The sequence below is a fragment of the Globicephala melas genome, chromosome 9 (genome assembly GCF_963455315.2).
Source record: "Globicephala melas chromosome 9, mGloMel1.2, whole genome shotgun sequence".
In the NCBI taxonomy this organism is placed as follows: domain Eukaryota; kingdom Metazoa; phylum Chordata; class Mammalia; order Artiodactyla; family Delphinidae; genus Globicephala; species Globicephala melas.
The window spans coordinates 91,425,357-91,450,551 of NC_083322.1; the positions used below are offsets into that span (position 1 = coordinate 91,425,357).

At 40.2% G+C, this 25,195-nt stretch overlaps 1 protein-coding gene across 1 annotated transcript in view; it reads right to left on the reverse strand.

The window, feature by feature from the left end:
- Nucleotides 1-25,195, reverse strand: part of VPS41 (VPS41 subunit of HOPS complex) — a 188,548-nt gene that overhangs the window by 156,888 nt on the left and 6,465 nt on the right. The window contains exon 2 of the mRNA XM_030871168.3: nt 18,526-18,564. Coding sequence (XP_030727028.1) covers nt 18,526-18,564 — 39 coding nt within the window. The remainder of the gene's footprint in view (nt 1-18,525; nt 18,565-25,195) is intronic.

Genomic DNA, 25,195 nt, shown 5'->3' on the forward strand with positions numbered 1-25,195 from the left:
TGTTTTCAAAGACGATTTAATAACAAAGGGAAAGGTTCTCAAAACGTCTTATTAGGTGAATAAGGAGGTCATAAAAACCTGCTTTGCATGATCCAAGTGTTATTGAAGAAATTCATATACACGTGTTAGGGGAAAATGAGAAGAATAAACACCAAAATATCAATAGTAACCTCCCTAAGCTTCGGTTTCTTCATCTGTAGAATGACAGTGATAACAGGACTCCCATCACAGGGTTGCTGTAACCATTAAGAAGTTGGCAAATAAAAATCATTACTGTGAGCTACTGCCAATATTTTCTAAACCTGCTAAAATCAATATGCATTATATTTATTATAGAATTATTATATTTATATATTTTTAAAACCACTGTTCAACATCCTCTTCAAAACTTTGTATCTACTGAGCTAAGATTCTTTTTTTTTTTTCTTTTTTTTTTTTTTTTTTTTTTTTTGAGCGGGACGTGGGCCTCTCACTGTTGTGGCCTCTCCCATTGCGGAGCACAGGCTCCGGACGCGCAGGCTCAGCGGCCATGGCTCACGGGCCCAGCCGCTCCGCGGCATGTGGGATCTTCCCGGACCGGTGCACGAACCCGTGTCCCCTGCATCGGCAGGCGGACTCTCAGCCACTGCGCCACCAGGGAAGCCCCTGAACTAAGATTCTTATCTCTTAAAGCTGCTCTCCTTCCTGTTTAACACTTTGACTAGAAAAGTGAGAAAAAGTTGAGCCTCTAATCATTGAAGAGCTCTACTTAAGATTCACAAGATATGCAGTCTTCATAAACCCTGATCTCTCCTTTGCTCTGTAGTATCAGAATTTCATGTTCAATTCAAGGAGGAGTTTATATTGGGAAAGCACTAAGAATATAGAGAGGAGGGGGGGAAATGAGAAAAGCAAATAAGCTTTTCATTTCCTTCCAGCCACATGGAATAACCTGACCCATCTTCAAGATATGCCATCCAGGTGGACAATTTCCGCCACTAAAGCCAACAAAACCCTCGTTCCCTTTCTTCCCAATACCCCTTGGTGATCACAAGATCCTCAGAAGCAGGGTTTATGCCTTTTCACTGTTCTGAACTTCACCTAACAAAACTGTGGGCACCTAATAAAGACCAGTGAAAACACAAGTACATCGTTAAGGGCAGACCGAGTTTAGTAAGAAGCTTTTCTCAGACATTCTCATTTAGATTTCCACACAGGAAAATCCAAATCATAGAATAGCAGCTCAAAGGAATCTCAGAGATCATCTAAATTATGTATTATTTTACAGACATGAGGAGGGGAGGGGAGGGGAGGGGAGGGGGAGATGGAGATACCAAAGGCGAAGAGCAGCAAACAGTAGTAGTAGCAATAGAGGTCCCGCAAACTCAATGTTCATGACGAATTTACATTTATTTTTAATTTCTATGTTTACTGTTATATTAAAAAGTAAAGTGCCACAGTTCCTTGGGATTATTTTGTTTGTGAGGAGATTAAATACCTCTCAAGCATCTTTCAATGGCTCATTCCCTATTCCAGGTGCAAAGAAGCACCTGGCTAGCCAGTCCCACCAAAGCCTCTGACAGCTGCTCAATAATTTCCATCAAGAAACAGATACAGATAAAAAAAAACCCGCATAGCAATAAAAATTAAGATAAACCATTACCAAAGTCAAGGAGAAACTGATACGTATGTTGAACATGAACTCATGACACATCTTGATTTGGTTCATGAAAAAGTAACCCACCTGAACAAAATGTAGAAAGATGCTTTTGGCTCTCCCAATGCTCCATGCCCATGACTCAGAGCCTGCCCCACTCGACAGAGCAGACACCCACCCCACCCATTAGGGATTGTTTTTCTCCAGAAGGAGGTGACTGTCTACAGCTTCTGCCCCCTGTTTCTCTACACTTTCAACCCTAGCCACCATCTGCCTACATCGCCCTCCTACGGGCAGAGACTATAAGTCCCTAACACCTGGACAGTGCATTACTGACAGTCTGGGAGTTCCAGCTGTAAGCACTGCAGGACCGAGAAAACACTGGCATAAGGAAGGTGGGTATTGCAGGGAACCAGAGAACACTAATAAAGGTAAAAGCAAAAATGCATTAGTAAACCAGAATACGGAATAATTAACAAGTCCAAGCGTTAGCACTTTTTAAAGACAAACAGAATAAGATAACCACCATACACACTGACAAAATAAAAATCATCAAAGTACGACCTATCTCCTGCAGAAAGGTACCTAGCCTAGACTGTTTTAGCAGCAAGTTCTATTAAAAACCCTCAAAGAATAGAAAATTCCTAAGTTATTTAAACTATCCCATGACAGTGAAATAAACACTTCCTAACTCATTTTGAAAAGGTAGCATAACTGTAATATCAAAACTCCCGAAGAATACATCAAAGGAAAAAAAGAAAAAAACAGAGTTCAGTTATCTGATACAAGAATGTAAATGTAAAAATTCAAAATAGAATATCATAAAGCAAACTCTGCATATATTAATAGAAAGCTTGGTGATCAAATCGATCAAATACTGCAGAACTGCAAAGACTGGTTATTAAGAAATCTGATTTCATCATTTGATAGGTCAAAGTAAAAGCCCCATAGACCCACAGTGACAGATACAGAAACAGCATTTATAAAATTAAACACATTTCTGATATATAAAAAAAAAAATTCAGTAAATAGAGATCTAATATCACTTTATTTTTCAAAACTGATTTAGAAATTTTAGCCAAGGTGAAAGACAAGATGAAAAACAATAAATGTAGCATTGTTGGTATGGTAGTTGAAGATGTATGGAAAAAACAAAACACAGTTTATAATGATGAATTTTGTGTCAACTCGACTGGGCCACGGAGTGCCCAGATATTCAGCAAATCATTATCCTGGGTGTTTCTGTGATGTGTTTTTGGAGGGGAATAACATCTAAATTGGTAGACTGAGTAAAGTAGATTGCCTTCCCCAATGTGGGTAGGCCTCGCCAAATCAGTTGAAGTCCTAAATATACCCTCCCACCGAGTGAAAGAGTTCTTCCTGCCTAACTGTCTTGCAAGTGGGTGACTTCTTTCCTGTCTTAGGATTTGAACTGAAACATCAGCTCCTTCTGGGTCTCCAGCTTGCCGACTCACCCTGAAGGTCTTGGGACTTGCCAGCTCCATAATCACACGAGCCTCTCTCTCTCAAATCTCTCCCTCTCTTCCCCCCTCCCTCTCTCTCAGCTCCTGTTGGTCCTAAACAGAGCCCATTGGTTCTGTTTCTCTACTGAACCCTGACTAATACACAGCTCTTGCCAAGCCAGAGAGAGCTGGCCTGGGCTGCTGGCCCCCTTCCCCCAAATCAACCCTGAAGATTGTATAAAAATGATAGGAAGGAGGGATTCCAGAATATCCCTGAGTGAGAAACCATGGAAGCAAGTGAAATCATCTAGAAGGGGGAGCTGTTTAGACCTGAAGCTTACCTCTCCCCCACAATGCCTAACTTGGAGGTTTTGCTGCTCCATTCACTACAGAAATCAGCAGGAACAGCCGAGCCCTTGCAGGGGTGAGGACTGACCTGCATTGACTCCTCTGTCTTCTAGCCTTCCGCCACCAAGTGGAGATTACCTCCTCCCAGGGCTGCTTCCCTGTAGATTTACCTCAAGGGCACTTTACAAAGGCTCAGAAGACTCTCAGAAACTCCCACACTGAAACATATTTTTCGAGGACATATCCAAATAGAAAGCAAAAATCTAGCAGATGCTGTAAGAGATATGAGAAATAAGAATGATCAAAAAATCTTGGTAAAGGGCTTCCCTGGTGGTGCAGTGGTTGAGAGTCCGCCTGCCAATGCAGGGGACAGGGGCTCGAGCCCTGGTCCGGGAAGATCCCACATGTCGTGGAGCAACTAAGCCCGTGCGCCATAACTACTGAGCCCGCGTGCCACGACTACTGAAGCCCGTGTGCCTAGATGCCATGCTCCGCAACAAGAGAAATCACCGCAATGAGAAGCCCGTGCACTGCAACGAAGAGTAGCCCCCGCTCGCCGCAACTAGAGAAAGCCCGCGCGCAGCAATGAAGACCCAACGCAGCCAAAAAAATAAAATAAATCTTTTTTAAAAATGAATAAAAAGTCTTGGTAAAGTTCACTAATGTCATTTGTTAACAAAGGACAGGGGAAGAAAGGAGAGAAAGTTATTCAAAAACCTACTGGAATTCAAAATCAAGTGGGCAGTCACAAAATAAGCTAAAATAAAGTTTTCTTACGCCAGTTGTACCATACACAGTCCTCATACACTGGACAAGTTACTTAAAACCTCAGTTACCTCATCTTTTGTGAAAGGAGGATGATGATATGTATCTTATAGGATTGTTGTGAGAATTAAATGTAATAAATGTATGTAAAGCACAAAGCACAGCATCACCTAAGTATCCAGTGAATGTCAGTTACTAAAAATATTACCATTATTTGTATTATAGCCCCCAAGTTTAAACGGTATAATTCGTATCTTCCCTTTGGAGTTTATTTCCAGACATAAAATTGAGCAAACATAATTATTTCTAATCTATTTCCCTCTTTGTTTTATACTACTTACAAAAAAACGAAGATATATTACTTTTGAGTTTGTCACATCATTTCAAAAATGTTTTCAAACATATCTAAATGTGAATCTTGTTATTAAGAAAGTTAAAGGAAATGCTACAGTCCCGTTCTTATTAAGCCAATAGTCTCTCCTGGATGCTTGACCAAAAGTAGCCCATCACAGGCCAAGTATCTCAAAAATGCCCAACCACTGATAGAAACGATGAAAACAGACTAAAATCTTAAGCTTTAGCGGAGGTTTCCCCACTCCCATCTCTTTGATACTATTTTGAGAGATTTATTTAATCCACTGAGGTCTTTGGAGAAGAGAGTCATATTCTAAAGAATTATGATTACACGGATGCCTGTGAATCACTATATTTAAAAATGGTGGGATTTCCCTGGTGGTGCAGTGGTTAAGAATCACCTGCCAATGCAGGGGACGCGGGTTCGATCCCTGGTCCGGGAAGATCCCACATGCCGCAAAGCAACTAAGCCCGTGCGCCACACCTACTGAAGCCCGCATGCCTAGAGCCCGTGCTCCGCAACAAGAGAACCCTCCGCAATGAGAAGCCTGCACACTGCAATGAAGAGAATCTCCCTGCTCACCGCAACTAGAGAAAGCCCGTGCTCAGCAACGAAGACCCAACGCAGCCAAAAAAAAAAAAAAAAAATGGTTGTACTCAAACTGAAATAGCTCACAGATGAAAAGAAATCTATGTGTTATTTAGATTTGTTATAGCATTTCTGGAGTCTGCAGAGAAAAAACTGCCTTAAAGCCTTGACAGGGTAGTATCAGGCCCTAACTGTTAAGTAGAATTACCATTTAAACAACATCCTTGAGCAATTATCAGAAAAGACACACATAAGTTTTTATAAATATAGCTCCCAGTATTAGCAATTTTGTTACAACTATTTTCTGTATGTTCTCCTTTGCTGGATGTATTTTACTCCTAAAACCCTAAGAATAAAGACTAATGAAAAGTGCTAAGGGACCAAGATTATACAATCACATTATTTACTGTATTAGTTTGCTATTGCTGCTGTAACAAATCACCATAAACTCACTGGCTTGAAACAACACAAATTTGTTATTTTACAATCCAATACAGATCTCATTGGGCTAAAATCAAGATGGTAGCAGGCTGCCTTCTTCTGGAGGCTCTAGGGGAGAATCTGGTTCCTTGTCCTTTCCAGCTTCTAGAGGCCACATGCATTCTTTGGCTGTGGGTCCCCTCCTCCCTCCGCCACCTACAAAGCCAGCAAGAGCAGGTCGGGTCCTGTTTCACACCACATTACTCTGACCTTCTCAACCTCCACCTTCCACCTGTAAAGACGACACTGTGACTTGTGACTACACTGGTCCCACCTGGATAATCCAAGATAACCTCCCTATCTTAAAGTCAGCTGATTAGCAACCTTAATTCCATCTGCAACCTTAATTTCCTTTTCCATGTCACATAACATATTCACAGCTTCCAGGGATCAGGATGAAGACATCCATGGGGGACCATTATTCTACGTATCTGCCTATTACTGAGAATAATATATCAGTCAGAGAGGATAAAAATGATGGTGGGCTATGGAGCTGGATTCCCCAAGCTGAACCCCAAACTAGAAGAGTTCTCATTGCTTGCCCCTAAATTAAATCATGATCCTTTTGAGGACACGGGGTGGGATAAAACTGTTCTCAGCTTGAGTCAGGAGGCCAGGGGTGGTCACTGGTGCATGTTTTTGACAAAGGGACCTCTCAAAGGTCCCTTTGGTTTCACCATCTTCAAAATAAGCATACAATGCCAGCTTCCTATCATTGTTGTGAAGAGCAATTCATTTGTTCACTCACAAGTAGCTCTGCTAGTGAGAACCTGGTTACAGGGTCCCTGGCTTCTTGAAAGTACCTGGCATAGAACTGGACAAAAATAACAAAACGGCAGTAGCAGCAGCATACTTACTGAATACGTTTTAATGACAAAGTGCTAAACGACTATCATCTCCTTTAACAGTCACTGAACATTCTAGATACCAACATCTTGTAATACACAGTACAAGAATTTCTGCAAGCATCTGAGACATTTTGCCAACCCAATCTCCCCTGAGTCCAGTCCAGTCAGGTCCCACCACCAACTCCACCAGTATGAGCCACCACCACTGCTCTTGTAAGGAGCACACCAATGGCCTCATTACAGATCCAAGGGTAAAGCCCTAGACCTCATCTTATTCCTCCTCCCAGCAGTATTTGGTATAACTGACGACACTCTTCCTCCTGAGATGCATTCCTCCCTTGGCCTCTGGGTCACTGCTTTCTAGTGGTTCTCTTCCTACGTCACTGGTTACTCCTTCTCACTCCCCTTTGAAGATTTCTCTTCATCTACCAGACCTCTAAAACGTTAGAGTACACCTTGGTCCAGACATCAGGCTTCTTATGTATCTGTCCTCAGGCCCTAAATGATCTCATCCAGTTTCATGGCTTTAAACACCATCCAAATGCTGATTCACAAATTCTTTTTTTTTTTTTTTTTTTTTTTTTTGCGGTACGCAGGCCTCTCACTGTTGTGGCCTCTCCCGTTGCGGAGCACAAGCTCCGGACACGCAGGCTCAGCGGCCATGGCTCACGGGCCCAGCCACTGCGCGGCATGTGGGATCCTCCCGGACCGGGGCACGAACCCGTGTCCCCTGCATCGGCAGGCGGACTCTCAACCACTGTGCCACCAGGGAAGCCCTGATGCACAAATTCTTATCTTCAGTCCAGACCTGCACTGGTCTTTTTTATCCAATGACCGACTTGACATTTCCACTTGGATGGCTAACTGACATCTCCAACTTAAGATACCCCAAATGGAATTTCTGATTTACCCACCCCGCCCAACTACCACCATCACCAGCAACTCACCCTGAGCACCAAAACCAGTTCCAGCTAGAGTCTTCCCCTATCTCAATTAACATACTCCATCATCCTAGTTGCTCATGCTTGATTCCTCTCTTTCACTTACACGTCCACCTCCTAGTCAACAAATCCATTGGCTCTACTTCAAAAAATGCCCCAAATCTTCATCACCTCTAGCCAGAGTTTTGCCAAAGCCTCCTAACTGGTCTCACTGCTTCCTACTTGCCACCACCTTCCTGACTTTTTTCAAACATCATCCAAAGGGATCTTACCAAACAATGATCCTCCAGTGGCTTCCCATCTTACGCACGGTAAAAACCAAAGTCCATAAGCTGACTTACAGGCTCCAGTTCTTGACCACTCATTACTTCTCAGACATGATTTCCTATTACTCTGCTGCAGCCCTGCTCGTATCCTCGAAGACCTCTAGCAGGACCCCAACTGAAGGTACTGTATTTGCTCTTCCTTTCACCTATGAGATCTTTCCCCTGGATATTTACTTATATGTCATCTTATTAGAAAGCCCTCCCCTACTGTCCAGGATAAAAGAGCATCCCTCAGCCCACTCCACAGTCCTCTTACCCAATGTCATTTTACTTTTATCCATAACATGTATTACCGCCTGATATATATGTTTTTGTTTACTGTCTGCCTCCTTTATCAAATGCTGGTGTATCCTCGCACCCAAAACATAATAGTATCCAATAAATATCTGTTGTATAAATAAAATAATCAGTCCACCTTGGGCTGTCTAAAATAATTTTCCTCCTATGTAAATTATAAATTTCTCCTCGTGAAACTGTAAATTCTGTTCAAATATATGTCATACCAGGAAAAGTCACGTTCATTTTCTCAATCTCGAACCAGCAGCAGAAATACAGTTTCACAAATCTTGCATCCGGAAAGTTTCTACTAAGTTTCCAAATATATCACTTTTATAATATATGCTTCACAGAGAATGTTTATCCTTGCCTGAATGATGCAATAATCAGCAGAACCTGTTAATATTAATAGCTCATTAAATGAAAAAGCAAAATTTTAATCCAAGGGCTATTTGGAAGAATATTATAACCCCATGCTCCCTTTCTCTCACCAATCAATTTCATAACAAGGTACATTACCATTTTAGTTACCAGTTGCTATAAATTTGTTTATTAAAATTAATAGATATAAAGAACCAATTTAAGTTTCAATAAATGATTCACAATGTTCTACCTGCCAGGTAAAATAAATTATTTTTCTGTGATGCATTTCCTGATTTAAAAAACCTATCTCCTGATTTCTCACAATGACTGGTTTTCATTTTAACAAAACTGAAAAAGAATTCTCCTTGTGGCAGATGCACCGAGAAGGTACATTTTAAAATTAATTCCTCATTCAACATAAACTGTGTATAGGTTTGTTTTAAATAGGTTCAGCTATTTGTCAGTCTTCTTGGTTTAGTAAAATTAATATATCTAACATATTCAAAACCTCCTAATTGTGATATTTGCAAGAACTAAGCCAGATCTGAGTGGACATCACTTAGGAGGCATGCTTATAAATAATGGCAACAAAAATTATAAAGACAGAAGTGACAGTAACTAACCTTCTGTTATACATGCCATGGCCCAGGCACAGGTCATGTAATTCACATGCAATTCAAAGGAACACACCATAGGCAGAATAAGCCTTTGTTTATCTATTCAGTTGCATTCATGAATAACTAAAGGTCACTGGAATCCTTACCTGGTAGAAAGCAGACTTCACTACACACCAGTTTCCGTTCGGTGCTCTTCTCTTTCCTTGCCAACCCTCTTTAGCCTGATGGCTTTCCCCTTGTTATTCTCCTCTTTGCTGTGCAAGTTTAATCTTGAAAGGTTAGGCTAACACTTTGATGCTTCTACTGCAAAGTTCTTTGTACAACCCACTAAACTCCTCTACAAAGGTGGCATATACTTCTAAATAAACAGTACACTGAGAATCTATCCAAAACAGCGTTTTAAAAAAATACATATCTCTATGAAGCAGAACTGCTTCAGTTTCCAGCTCTATGAAAGTTTTCCACAGCACATTGTACCTGGTCCACAAATAGGAAAGGTCTTATGGAAGATGATGACATTTCTATATTGCTTTTGCCTCAATTTCCTCTCCCTATGTCACTGATTCTACTCAGAAATAAACCTCTGCTATGTCAAACCACTACAATTTTGGAACTGTTTATTACTTCAGCATCCTGCCTAATATAGTACTTAAAAGGACTGTGGTCCATATTAAATGAAATAATCCATGTAAAGCAATGAGCACAACACATGGAAATAAGTGAACCTGATAAAATGACGTAACTGATAATTCTTCATGATCTAAATATTGTCTTCCATTAAAATGTATATTATAAGAACAAAATGAATCAGATGTTGGAATTATCTGGCAAGGATTTTAAAGCATCCATCATAAAAGTGCTTCAACAAGCAATTATAAATTCTCCTGAAACAAATGGAACAATAGAATATTTCAGCAAAGAAATTAGTCATTTAAAAAATGGAAACTTTAGAATTAGAAAATACGATACCCAAAAGAAATAACTCACTGGATGGGCTCAGCAGTAGAGATGACAAGGACAAAACCAATGAACTTAGGGATCTATCAATGGAATTTACCCAATCTGAACAACAAAGAGAAAACAGACTGGAGAAAATGAACCATCTCAGGGACCTGTGGAACAATAACAAAAGGGGTAATATTCACATTATCAAAGTCCCAGAAGGAGAAGATAGAGGAACTGAGAATATTCGAAGAAATGATGGCTGAAAATTGTCCAAATTCGGTGAAGGACATAAACCTACAGATTCAATTAGCTAAACAAATTCCAAAGAAGAGAAATCAAAGAAGATCACTCCAAGAGACACCCTAATTAAAATTCTAAAAACTAAAGTAAAAAAAAATCTTGCAAGCAGCCAGGGAAACATGACACATTACTTATGGGAGAGTACCAATTCAAATGACAACAGATTTCTCATTTGAAATGACAGAGGCCAGAAGGAAGTGGCATATATTTTCTCAAGTTCTAAAACAAAAGAACTGTCAACTACAAAAGCTATACCTGGTAAAAATATCCCTTAAGAATGAAAGGGAAATAAAGACATTCTCAGATGAAGAAAAACTAAGAGGATTTGTGGCTTGCAAATCTATCCCTAAAGAACAGGCTAAAGGAATTTTTCTAAACAGGAAGGAACAGAAGATAGAAGAAAACTGAAGAAGGCTTAGAACTTTAAAAAGAACATAAAAATGGGTGATAATGGGGTAAACATAGCAGATTATCCCTCTTTTCATGAGTTTCTTAAATCATATTTGATAGTTGAATTAAAAAGTTTAATACCAACTGATGTGGTGCTCAATGAACAAAGTTAATATTTAAGACAAGTGTATTTTAAAAATGGGAAGGGTAAAGGGACATAAAAGTAAGGTTTCTATATGTGACAAGAAGTAGTAAAATGTCCTGGATATCAGTAGACTGTGACCAGTTTTGTATGCATATTTTAACACCTACAGCAACCATTAAGAAAACCATACAAAGTAATGTACTCAAAACCACTATAAATCAATCAATATGGAATCTCAGAAAAATGTTCAAGCAACTCACAGAAAGGGAAGAAAAGAGAAACAAGAGAACTGAAAAACAGAAAACAAACAGAAAAAAACCCAGCAGACTGAAACCCTGATATGTCAATAATTCCCTTACATGTGAATGGTCTAACCACGCCAATGAAAAGAGTAGCAGAGTAGGAAAAAGTCAATCTCAAAAGGTAAACACACAGTACAGTTCCATCCATATAATACGTTTGAAATGACAAATGTATAGAGATGGAGAACAGAAAAGTGGTTGCCAGGTGGTGGAGGAGGGGGAGGGAGTGGCTGTGACTTAAAAGGGAACTTATTTTTCATCTTATGATGAAACTGTTCTGTATCTTGACAGCACTGGTGGTCACAGGAATCTTCACATGTGATAAAAGTGTACAGAATCAAACACACACACACACAAATGAATGCATATAAAACTGATGGAACCTGAATAAGGTCTGGTCTGTAGATTGCATCAATATGCATCACATATCATATCATGTCCTGGTTGTGATGTACTAGAGTTACCCAAGATGTTACCCTTTGAGAACTAGGTGACGGGTATAAAGAAACTCTCTGTATTATTTCTTACAATGGCATGTGAATCTACGATTATCTCAAAATTTTAAACTTTTAAAAAACTCAAGAAAAAAATGCTTATTAGAGTAAAAACAATTTTGGTTTTATATAAAATCTTGGATAAAATAAAGAGGGCAAGAAATAAACCAAACTTTTTCCCTAACTCCCTGTTTGAGTTTGAGGTAGGGAAGGAAGGACATGCAGTTTTATTTTGGGTTCCACAGCTTTGCAACCCAAAAGTTCTGTAGTACGTACAGACATTAACAAGTTTTGTTTAAAAGTAATAATTGTATTGTTTTGCTAAGTATATAAGTAATGCATATGTTATGAAAAATTTAGAAAAATGAAGGCAGACTATGATAAGAGTCACATGACCCAGTGATGATGTGGCCTTGTAGTCCTTCTTTCTATGATCATATGTGGACTTTGGAGGGTGAAGAGAAACTGGATTATTCTCTAAATCAGGAATCAGCAAACTACAGCCCACAGCCAAATCCAGCCAGATGCCTGTTTTTGTACAACCCACAAAGAAGGGTTTTTACATGTTCATATGCTTACATACCTTCATAATATCCTCAGTATTGCCTCTTTGATTGCAAAGCTTTAAGTACTTACTATCTAAACATTTACAAAAAGAGCTTGCCAATCACCCCCCACCTCTAAACTGCATTTTTGTCAAAAGCTTTTTTAAATTAAAAAGATAATGCAATTCCTTATTTCTAGATATTTAGCCTGTTCTCAAATTTTTATAATATAAAAAGTTGTAATGCACATTCTTGTGGCTAAATTTGTGCACACAGAGATGAATGTACTTTTCAAAGGGGATATAACTTATAACTAACATTATTTTATAAATATGTCATACGTATGTATATAATTATTTATAAATGTTTTAATTATTTTGTAAATAAATAACATTTATTTTATGACAAAACAGGAATTTTATTAGATTATTAATGTCATATATACACTAGCTAGACAATCCTCTCTTCTCCAGAACAGAAAGCTAGTTCAAAGATTCTAAAATTGACGTCTTATCCTACTAGTTGAATAAGCCAAACTCTGTAACATCATCCAAAGTATCATTTTATACATAGGAAGAAGTTCTAAGGAAGGTTTTTTTTTTAAGGCCTGTCTAATTCTATAAAGGTGCATAGAGGAAGAGTCTGGCATAAAATTACAGAGGTCAAGGTGAAGTTGAAGGTAGCGTAACTGAGGTGAGAAGACCAGAACTTGCAGTCAGCTTGCTGGGTTCTAATCGATTGACAAGCCAGGTGACCCTGGGCAACTTAACTAAACACTCTTACGTCTGTTTCTTCATCTGTAAAACAGAAGCGGTCATCATGGCCAAGTCATAGGGCCGATTAACACACGTAAGCACTGTTTCCTACGTTGAACGTGCTTGTTTTTGTAATGAGCCTCATTATCCAAATAGATGCCCAATACTGTGCTCATTCCACAAAACCATCTTTGCTCCAAAGAGAGCACAGAACCTTCCTCTATAAGCAGTAACTTGTAGGATTTTAAAATTAAAATCCCAGATATTAGCTTGCTCACTTGCGTGTGTGTGTGTAAAAGTTTATTGCTTGTTTCAGCCAGAACAAAGCCATTAATAAAAGGGGTCACCAGTGAAGTAAAAAGTACCACCTTTGAGGAAAAAAAACTGAATACAGAGATATCAAATTTTAGGCTTAGAATGTCTTTTGCCTTTAACTACCTAATCATGGGGTTTACTCTGTTTCCCACCATACAGAACTAGATACTTTGGTAATCTTCTTGGACCACACCACCCTGCCCCATCCAGCTCATCTCTCACATACCAGCCTATACTTCCTGTTCACTGAACTTGAGAAGTATTTCCTCTCTGCCTTCTGCTACTGCTTAGCCCAAGCCCCTATACCCCATCTCTAATGGGGGCTTCCACTGGAAACTTCCTGCCACGGGTCTCTCCGGACAGTTCATCTGTCACCAGCCCCTATCCTCACCCCTGACAATCAAGACTTTGGCTGCCTCCCCTCTGCCGCCCACCCCCGTGTCCACAGGGTCAAGTCCAAACTGCCAGGTTCGACACATCAGGAGCTTCACATCCGCACCCTAGTTTCCTTGTCTAACCTCGTCTCCCCAACTTCCTCCTGCATGCCGGCCACACAGAGCTCATCACAGCTGGCTGAACATGCATGCATTTTCATGACTTGGCCTCGGCACATACATTCCCTCCTTCCCAGAGACGTGCCCAGCCTCTCTGCCCAGACTCATCCTCCATAACAGCTCCTGAAGACTCCTAATGAAGCCATTCCTGACTAAACACCCACTCCCCCTCTGTATTCCCAGAGCACTCTGCTATCACCTACATGATAGCAGCCATCATCCCTGAAAACTGAAAACATCTCAGAGCTTCAAAACGGGAATGAAATCCTTTCGAAGACAACATATTTCTTTGTTAAGCTTTCCAAGACACCATCTAAGAAATAGTCTGGCTCACCATTTCAAGGTGGAATAAACAGTAGATTGTATATTAAAAACAAAAAATCCTAGACATGAGGGCCAGTTTAGTTATCCTTCAAATTTGCCATAATTAAGTATTAACATGAATACAAGACCCCTAACTATGCAGCTTATTAAATAACATTACTTACTATCTTGGTCATAATCTGGTTTTGAATTTCTACTTTAAGTATAAAGAACAAGTCAACATTCTTAAAGTTTGACATCCTGACATAAACACCACTTTTGTTATTTTAATTATACTCCACACCTCAAATCCATTTCCTTTGGCTGCAGTTTTCAAGATTAGTGGAAAACATAACGTATAATTTTGAGCACTCTGTGTTCTTTTCTCAAACACAGTAAAATAAGAACTTTGAAGAAAACACAGGAGGAAGCTTCACAACATTGTATTTGGCAATGATTTCTTGGATGTGACACTAAGAGCACAGGAAACAAAAGTGAAAATAGATTAACTGGACTACATCAAAAGTGAAAATTTCTACATATCAAAAGATACACTCAACAGAGTGAAAAAGTAACCTATGGAATGGGAGAAAATATATGTAATTCATATAAAAAGGGATACACATAGATAAATATATATTCTCTATATATTCTTTTTTCCTTTATATAGAATACACAGATAAAGATAAAGGTAAATCACTTATAACTCTACAGACCTTTACCTAGCTAGCTAGCTAGCTATCCACCTATCCATCCTATCCACAGGTTGTTGAGTTGTATCTGTATCTATCTGATAAGGGGTTAATATCCAGGTATCTATCTGATATCCATATCTACACCTGATAAAGGGTTAACATCCAGAATATATAAAGAACTCCTCAACTCAACAGAAAAGCAAACAACTCGATTAGAAAATGGACAAAGGACTTGAACAGATATATCTCTGTAGATACACAAATGGCCAATGAGCATACGAAAAGATGCTTAACATCACTAATTATTAGGAAAATGCAAATCAAACCACAGTAAGATATCACCTCACACCGTCAGGATAGCTACTATCAAAAAACAAAAAGGAAAATAAGTGTTAGTGGAGAAAAGTTCCAGAAACACGTTGCCCAACAATGTGAATATCTTTAATGATACTGAACTGTATACTTCAAAATGGTTAAGATGGTACATTTTATGTTATGTATGTTTTACCACAACTAAAAATTTTTAAATTAAAAATTAACTAAAAGTTTAAAAAATAACTTCAGAATAACCTAACACTATGGTTTGCCTGTAACGTGAAAGCCCAATTTATATGAAATGCAGCATTTCGTAAAGTGATAGAAAAATAAATTGTTATATTACATGGTTAAAAACACTTGAGTATTGTTGTTCACAAAAATGGAGATCACCTGAGCATCTGAATAAACAAGAGGTATATGTACATAAAGGAAATGCCTGCCCTGAGAAAGCTTAATTAACAGTTACAAAAGCTAAGGGGAAGAAGAGATAGAGGAAGAAAAGGAAGAATAAAGATTCTCGGGCCACCAAGTGGTGCCTCAATACCAATACCAATACAAGGTTAGCAGTAACTCCCATTTTTCATATGAGGAAACTGAAGAATACAAGGGTTGAGTGCTATGCCCAAGGTCACGCAGCAAGCATGAAGTACAGCTGAGATATGAACCTGAGGTACCATCCTGAGAAGGCACCAGGGCTGGAAGGCAAAATGACCAAAAGAGCCCAGAGTCTGGGGACTAGAATCTGAACCCATTTCTCCCATGAAACAGCTACAACCTTAGATGGTCAGGTTCCTTTTTGGGTCTCAGTTTCCTCAACATTCATGTATCTTTTCCTTCCATTTCTTTCTTGAGTGTGGTCAACTCTTATCCCTTCACTTCCTACTTTTTTGATTCATTTCTGTTCTGAGATTGTAAATTCCTGGTTTAAGATAGTTTTTCACATCTGCAAAGGCTTGTTTATAGATATTCAACTCATGATGGAGTGTTATGTCGGTGTTCTCTTGGAAAATTTTTGATTCTCACCTTGTTTTTTTCCTATAGTAGTTTTATACAGATGCTACCTGCTGTTTCAGATCATTTTAAAATGTCTTATATTTTCCTGGACAGCACCAACAGGTGCTCCCATGGAGAGGTGAGGTATTTGGGTGTTTTACTAGGTTTCTTATTAGTTACACTGGTAAATGAAGGACGTTTTCTTTAATAAGTGGCATCTTTTTTTTGGTGATGGGGAGAGAAGAATAGGTAAATCTGTTGACTCTATGATATTGTTTGTTTCTGGGCACCCTGAATTTCCCTGCTTTTTCCTCTTCCCTTCACCACCAGGCCTCCAGGGGATGCCTCCCCCTTCTCTCAAGAAGCAGTCCCACCCCAATGCTGTACGGCCAGTGTTTCATGCATTTTCAAACGCCTTTCTTTAAATTTTCTGCTTTTCCAGTAAGCGGCCTGAGGTGACCTCTTTAAAAATGGTTCGCTATCCACTTGGCCCAGAAAAACCCCACAAAATCATGCAAGAGGTTCAAATCTTCATGTTCACTTTAAGAACACTCGTGAAACTGCCCAGACCATTAAGGGTACGCATATCCAAAAGCCACCAAGTATCTGAAGGATGTTACCTTACAGAAGCAATGTGTGCCAACCTGTCCTTACAATGGTGGAGCTGGTAGGTGTGCCCAGGCCAAACAGTGGGGCTGGATGCAGGGTCAGTGGCCCAAAAAGAGTGCTGTATTCTTACTGCACATGCTCAAAACTGCAGAGAGTCATGCTGAACTTAACGGCTTAGATGTAGATTCTCTGGTCACTGAGCACAGCCAGGTGAACAAATTCCCCGCAGTGTGGCACAGGACTTCCAGAGCTCAAGGTCGGATCAACCCATACATGAGCTCTCCCGGCCACACTGAGATGATCCTTACTGAAAAAGAACAGATTGTTCCTAAACCAGAAGAGGAGGTTGCACAGAAGAAAAAGATATCCCAGAAAAAACTGAAGAAACAAAAACCTACGGCCTGGGAATAAATGTCACTAAAAACAGTAAATGCAAATAAAAGTAAAAAAAAAAAAAAATTTTCCAGCACAGTCGCTGCTCAGATCCACCCGTCTCAGACCTGTTCTCACAACCTCCCCACTCAGGATGGGGCATGATTTATGATTTCCCTGTTTTCTGCCACCGCTGGGGCTCAGCTACTCTCCCCTCATTCCCATCCATCTGACCCTCAGCTCCAGTCAATCCAGAGCTTAGAGTACTCCCTGTTTCCTAACTATGCTGGAGACAGGGGTTATGCGTGCTTTTGTTTGCTTTCCTTCTGGATCCGTTTAGCATCTGAAGGATGTGGGGAAAGATTTAGTTGTAGGTGGCTGCCAACATTTTCCTTATCTCTGAAATGAAATTCCTGGACAGGGCTCTGACACTGCAGGATTCTGAACCAGTGATTCTGAGAACATGGGCTTCTCAGTTAAGTAGAACTTTCCAAAAATAAAAATGGTGCTGGTCTGAAATGCTTTCAATGCTTCATTAAAAATTCACAACTATTATATCCTATCTATAAGCAAATTCAGTAACACCTTACCAGGAGCTTTGAAGAGAGTATCAGAGATCCTTAGTAGTGAAAATGTGAGGAACCACAACTCTACAGCCAAACTACAAATGCACGATGGCATGATATGTAAGGTATTCTCTAGAAGAATATGTATGTCCCCCTTTCCCCGCCAAAAGCAAAGAAGATAATAATTATGACATCAATCCAAATGGAATAGATCATATTAAATATCACATTGGTGTGGATTTCCAAAAGGTTACCATAAATACTTTTATATTGCTCTGAGTCAAAGGAAATACTAAAAGGAAAAAAGCAATTATTGTTATTAGTCCATCTATAAAACTAATAAACTAATGAATCAGTGTTATGCTTAAACTTATTTTTTATGCATAGCCTTGAGAAATTTTTTTAAAGCCCTCCTTTATATATTACTTTTTTCTCCTTAAATTCAATCGTTAACACAACTTAGCTCCCCAACAGCTTTTAAGGTAGTTACTTCCCTTTTTATTTTGTGAAATAAATGAGCATTTCAATGATTCAGAAACTATACCAATGAGCACGCCATATTCATTAAAAGAAAGAATAAGTACTGCAGACCCGACAGTGGCTATTTTCAAAAATAGGTTTTTAAGTGTCAAGATTGGTTTGTAAAACTTTGCATCAATTTCACCACTGCCAACATGCTTCAGGTTAAAATACTGTTCAAATTGAGGAAAAAACTTTGTGTTCCTTTTCCTGTTTATTTTCCAAGCCAATCCATTTAATAGTTTTAAAGATGACCGGCATGTCCTTCCCCAAGGTTTAATCACCTATGGCCCTACTTTACCACGCCAAGTTCCGGGGAATGTTGCATTTAGCAAGGCATGACCAGCGCAAGATGCTGGCTTACCTAGAAATTCCCAGGTCCCTGAATCCCCACCTTACCTCAGACTCATCTGTAGATTCTTCAAGAGACCCCGTTTCCTACAAAGCAGAGAGCGGGGAAAACGGTCAGAACACGTGACAAAAGGAGAAAAAATATTTTCAAGGAACAAGAGTCATCATGTCCCCACCACCAATACCCACGTGCCCTTTTTTGGAGGTAATTTGCAACTCTAGTTTAAAGAACTCCACATGGTCCGACTCTCGCAGGCCTCCTACAAACACCTTCTTCATACCCCACAGGGTACCCTGAGATGGTCGCTCTGGGGCCACATGGATCCACCGCTCCCAGTGACCTCCCTTGACTGGTCAGCAGGTTAACAAATGACCCCAGGAATTCCCCATGGGAGGACCCAGAAGGCTTTTCCTTCGCTAAAGATGGAAATCAGTCTGGCAAAGCAGCCTTACTGATCTCAGAAGAGGCAACCGCCATCTCAAATTATCTATAAGCCAACTTTTATATGGCAAAGCTCTTGTGCTATTAATTACCATGCTATGAATCTGGCTGAGTCAAAATGATTGTCTTGCTTAACAGCTTTTACAACAGAATTCCCCTAGCGTGGTACCGATCAGACGCTGTGCAAACAAGCTGTATAATTTACATCCACTCTTTAAACCATTAACTGGAAGACAAATTCTGCCATTTAACACAGTTTCCCTCTTGCTAGACGATGAATCTTGCTGCTCTGGAGAAAACAAAGCAAAAAGGGAAAAAAAAAATGGACTTGATTCCGCTAATCTCTCACCTGTCCACTCAAAGGGAATGTGCTGATGCCACGCATCCGCAAAGAGGTCAGCAAAATGAAGATTTACTTAACGTGCTTACAGATATCAATAGCAATAAAAGGTTACAACTAATATGCTGACACTGAACGTGAGCATTTCGCAACCAACCACGAGATTAAAGAGAACCAAAAAAACGGGGCAAGGACATTTTAGATACATCAAGACAAAAAAATAAACATTTTAAAGAAAGTTGGATGCATATATTACTCAGTGCAAACTGGACTGCGGGATAAACACAAATCGGGCATTTGAAAATATTTTAATTTCATTCATTGAAAATCAGTAAGAACCTAGCAGGTGGCAGGCTGCCTCCAGAAGAGCCTAGCGGACAATACAGTCCCTGCTCTCAAAGTTCACCTGTGAAACAGGGATGAACGTTAGGTGTACTTAAGAATTTGATTGCAGTTCTATCATTAACCATGATGAATATCAGAATCTCCTCTGTATCCCAGGGCAGCCTGTTTTGGTTTCATGGTAATCTAAATATTAGAAAGCCCTTATTAATTTGGAGCTACAATCTCTCCACAGTAATTTCTGTTCTTCGCCCTAACATGACACGTGAAACATCCACTTCTTCTACTGCTTGCCAGTTCTCCAGACACTTAATGAAACGTATCAGGCCGACCCTTCTAAATTGTTTCTCCCTCCGCTAACCATCCCCAGTTACTGGTTTTACGGCATCTGCCATCCTGATCCTTCTGGTTTTTTTGTTTTGTTTATTGCTTTACAATGGTGTGTTAGTTTCTGCTTTATAACAAACTGAGTCAGTTATACATATACATATGTCCCATCTCTTCCCTCTTGCGTCTCCCTCCCTCCCACCCTCCCTATCCCACCCCTCCAGGCAGTGACAAAGCACGGAGCTGATCTCCCTGTGCTATGCGCTGCTTCCCACTAGCTTCTACCTTACGTTTGGTAGTGTATATATGTCCATGCCTCTCTCTCGCTTTGTCACAGCTTACACTTCCCCCTCCCCATATCCTCAAGTCCATTCTCTACTAGGTCTGTGTCTTTATTCCTGTCTTATCCCTAGGTTCTTCATGACATTTTTTTTTCTTAAATTCCATATATACGTGTTAGCCTACGGTATTTGTCTTTCTCTTTCTGACTTACTTCACTCTGTATGACAGACTCTAGGTCTATCCACCTCACTACAAATAGCTCAATTTCGTGTCTTTTTATGGCTGAGTAATATTCCACTGTATATATGTGCCACATCTTCTTTATCCATTCATCCGATGATGGACACTTAGGTTTTTTCCATCTCCGGGCTATTGTAAATAGAGTTGTAATGAACATTTTGGTACATGACTCTTTTTGAATTATGATTTTCTCAGGGTATATATATGCCCAGTAGTGGGATTGCTGGGTCATATGGTAGTTCTATTTGTAGTTTTGTAAGGAACCTCCATACTGTTCTCCATAGTGGCTGTACCAATTAACATTCCCACCAGCAGTGCAAGAGTGTTCCCTTTTCTCCACACCCTCTCCAGCATTTATTGTTTCTAGATTTTTTGATGATGGCCATTCTGACTGGTGTGAGATGATATCTCATTGTAGTTTTGATTTGCATTTCTGTAATGATTAGTGATGTTGAGCATTCTTTCATGTGTTTGTAGGCAGTCTGTATATCTTCTTTGGAGAAAAGTCTATTTAGGTCTTCTGCCCATTTTTGGATTGGGTTGTTTGCTTTTTTGTTATTGAGCTGCATGAGCTGCTTGTAAATTTTGGAGATTAATCCTTTGTCAGTTGCTTCATTTGCAAATACTTTCTCCCATTCTGAGGGTTGTCTTTTGGTCTTGTTTATGGTTTCCTTTGCTGTGCAAAAGCTTTGAAGTTTCATTAGGTCCCATCTGTTTATTTTTGTTTTTATTTCCATTTCTCTAGGAGGTGGGTCAAAAAGGATCTTGCTGTGATTTATGTCATAGAGTGTTCTGCCTATGTTTTCCTCTAAGAGTTTGATGGTGTCTGGCCTTACATTTAGGTCTTTAATGCATTTTGAGCTTATTTTTGTGTGTGGTGTTAGGGAGTGATCTAATCTCACACTTCTACATGTACCTGTCCAGTTTTCCCAGCACCACTTATTGAAGAGGCTGGTCACTATTCTGATGTCTTTACTCAACATCTATAATATGTTGCTCCTGATGCTAAATGTTTTACATGTAGCATCTTGAAATTTCCTAATGCCCTCGGAGGTAAAATGCAGAGGCTTAGAGGTTGAACTTAAATGGCTTCTAACATCCCTGACAGTGCCTGCACATTAAGTTATTAGCATTAGCTAAACAAGTCTTTGACAACTGTGCCAATAAGCCACAGCGAGATTATTTCCCACCTCTAGAACTCTCAAAGAACACTTGACTACTCTTTGCAAAAAACTACATTAAACCCAAGGAAAAATTTTTTCCTAATTTGAGATCCATTCAAATATGCACATGGCGTATAAGGGCAAACGTGTCACTTACATGCGTCACTAAAACAAAAATGGGCCCCCAAGCAGCAATTTCAATCCAAAGACTCAAAATCAAATTACCTTCTGTTCCCACTGGAAAGCATGCAGTGGTGGAATCGGATACCTCAAGGCATGGAAATCTCAGAAATCTGAGTCCTCCAAGAAAACCAGGCTCTCGGAGGAGCCTCCTGTGGCTACTGGTTTTCAAGAGAACCTTTATTCCAGGACACTCTCAGACTTACCCTCAGCGCCAGTCTGAACCTCCCAGACCTAGCTGTGGCCTCAAAAAAATGACCCTTCTTTCCACAGCGCTACCAAAGCCATGCTTGAGTGCCTTCAGGAACTGGCCTGGTCTGTTACTTCTTAGCTTCGTTTATTCATCAAGCCCCCCTCCTTAATGCTCCAGAGACAGAGGCAACAGGGAGACGTGAAGTGAATGTCCCCAGCAAGGGATCCCAGAACCAAGGCTGAACCTCGAGAAAGTCAATGATTTTCAAACATTTTTTTAACTTCACATTCTCTCCTTCAAAGACTCTACCTTCAAATCAGAAAAGTGTAAGTTACAAAATTGTGCTAGTTTCAAAAACAGAACTACCATACGACCCAGCAGTCCCACTACTGGGCATATATCCTGAGAAAACCATAATTCAAAAAGAGTCATGTACCACAATGTTCACTGCAGCTCTATTTACAATAGCCAGGACATGGAAGCAACCTAAGTGTCCACCGACAGATGAATGGATAAAGAAGATGTGGCACATATATACGATGGAATATTACTCAGCCATAAAAAGAAACGAAATTGAGTTATTTGTAGTGAGGTGGATGGACCTAGAATCTGTCATACAGAGTGAAGTAAGTCAGAAAGAGAAAAACAAATACCATATGTTAACACATATATATGGAATCTTAAAAAAATGGTTCTGAAGCACCTAGGGGCAGGACAGGAATAAAGACGCAGATGTAGAGAATGGACTTGAGGACACGTGGAGGGGTAAGGGTAAGCTGGGACGAAGTGAGAGTGTCATGGACATATATACACTACAAAATGTAAAATAGATAGCTAGTGGGAAGCAGCTGCATAGCACAGGGAGATCAGCTCGGTGCTTTGTGACCACCTAGAGAGGTGGGATAGGGAGGGTGGGAGGGAGACGCAAGAGGGAGGGGATATGGGGATATGTGTATACGTATAGCTGATTCACTTTGTTATACAACAGAAAATAACATACCACTGTAAAGCAATTATACTCCAATAAAGACGTTAAAAAAAAATTTGCTAGTTTCTAAGATAAACAGGCCAGACACAAAAAGACACGTACTGCAGGATTCCACTTAATATGAAACAGAAAGATGAACAGAGGTTAGCTAGTGCGGGGGGCTAGGGGAATGAGAGTTACTGTTTAATGGGTACAGTTCCAGTTTGTGATGATGAAAAGTTCCAGAGATGGATGGTGGTGACGGTTGCACAAACATGAATGTACTTAATGGCACTGAATCACAACACTTAAAAATGGTTCAGATGATAAATATGTTATGTGCGTTTTACTGTAATAAGAAAAAAGTTGTGCTGCTCTGCTTGAAGAAAAATGAAGGGCTGGAAAGTACCCAGTGATACAAATTTACAGCTGGACAAATCCTGGGCAACAGGCTGAAAGCTAAACTCAACAATTGTTCCACTTTATCCTTCTTTTGCAAACCAACCCCTTAAACTTAATCATCTGCCCAAACAGCTTTAACGAACCATCTCGGTGCCTTGACCTGTGACCTCTTGAATCTATTCATCAACCAGCATCAGGATCATCTTCCCAGAACACACAGCACCCTGGTCACCACCCTCCTCAAGGAAACCTCGGGGGTCAGGAGATTTCAGATTCCCCAGCAAGGTCGTCAAAGCCCAGCCCAGTGTGGCACCCAGGGCACTTTTAGCCTCACTCCCCACTCTCTGCACAAACCCACAGCCCTCCAGCCACACCGGGTGACTTCTCACTCAGAGATCCCATGGTCACATCTCTCTGTCATTGGTGGCAGAAGAACAACTTGCAGTCTGGATGTGGCCAGTAGGTGTTTTGTTTGGCCTGTCTAGTGTTTTTAAGACTTTCCCATACAAATCTGTATTTCTGACTTCCTAAACTCAGACTATACCTGAAATCCGTATTTCCATATAACAGCAGTTGAAGCTGAGCAGCTACGGCCCCAGAGACAGAATGCACCTCACCACCAACATCCCCAACTTCCCTGCACCAGAAAATCCCCCTCACTTCCACTGCCACCCGGCGCCTTAAGCTTGGGATGCTTGCGCGGAGCCTCCAGAAGTGGTTCCTTCAGCTTAGAAGGCCCTTGGCCCAACTCTGCACTCACCCTAGCGGTCCTCAAACTCCCAGCATGCTCTACAGGGAAGCTCTCAGGGGGTACCTCTGGGAGGTGGTGGCAGTCAGGCTGAGGTCTTGCTTTAACAATAGAGCTTAGATTTTATGTCTTCAATTTTCATGTTGCCCATTTGAGGCTAAAAAAAAAAGATTGAAACTCACTGGCTGTTTCTAAATCCTAAACTTTCTTCATGGCCCAACTTAGGTCTCACCTCATTCACAGAATTGTCTCCAGTCAGTCCAGGCCACAAGGTCCAGACCCGGCCTCCAATAGCCTCTCTTCCTTCTATACCCATCAGCTTGCACCTAATATTAATTGCCTGGTCCTAGGAGTTAATCCTTTTTAATTCGCTGTGGATGAACCCAAAGGCTTTTGCCTATCTCCAACTACCCTACCCAAAGGAACTGGTCAATACCCGTTTGCCGATGATGATGAGAAGAAACAAGCTGCTGTGGAGAGGGTGTGGAGAAAAGGGGACCCTCCTACACGCTGGTGGGAATGTCAATTGGTGCAGTCACTGTGGAGAACAGTACGGAGGTTCCTCAAAAAAACTAAAAATAGAGTTGCGCTATGATCAAGCAATCCCACTCCTGGACATATATCCAGAAAAGATGAAAACTATAATCTGAAAAGATACATGCACCCCAATGTTCATAGCAGCACCATTTACAACAGCCAATGTCCATCAACAGATGAATGGATAAAGAACATGTGGTACATATATACAGTGGAATACTACTCAGCCATAAAAAAGAATGAAATGCCATTTGCAGCAACATGGATGGACCTAGAGATTGTCACACTAAGCGAAGTAAGTCAGACAAATATCATATGATATCACTTATATGTAGAATCTTAAAAAATGATACAAATGAACTTACCTAGGAAATAGAAACAGACTCACAGACATAGAAAATAGACTTGCGGTTGACAAGGGAGTAGGGGGTAGGGATTGACTGGGAGTTTGGGGTGTGCAGTTGCAAACTATTATATAGAGAATGGATAAACAAGGTCCTACTGTATAGCACAGGAAACTATATTCAGTATCCTATAATAAACCATAATGGAAAA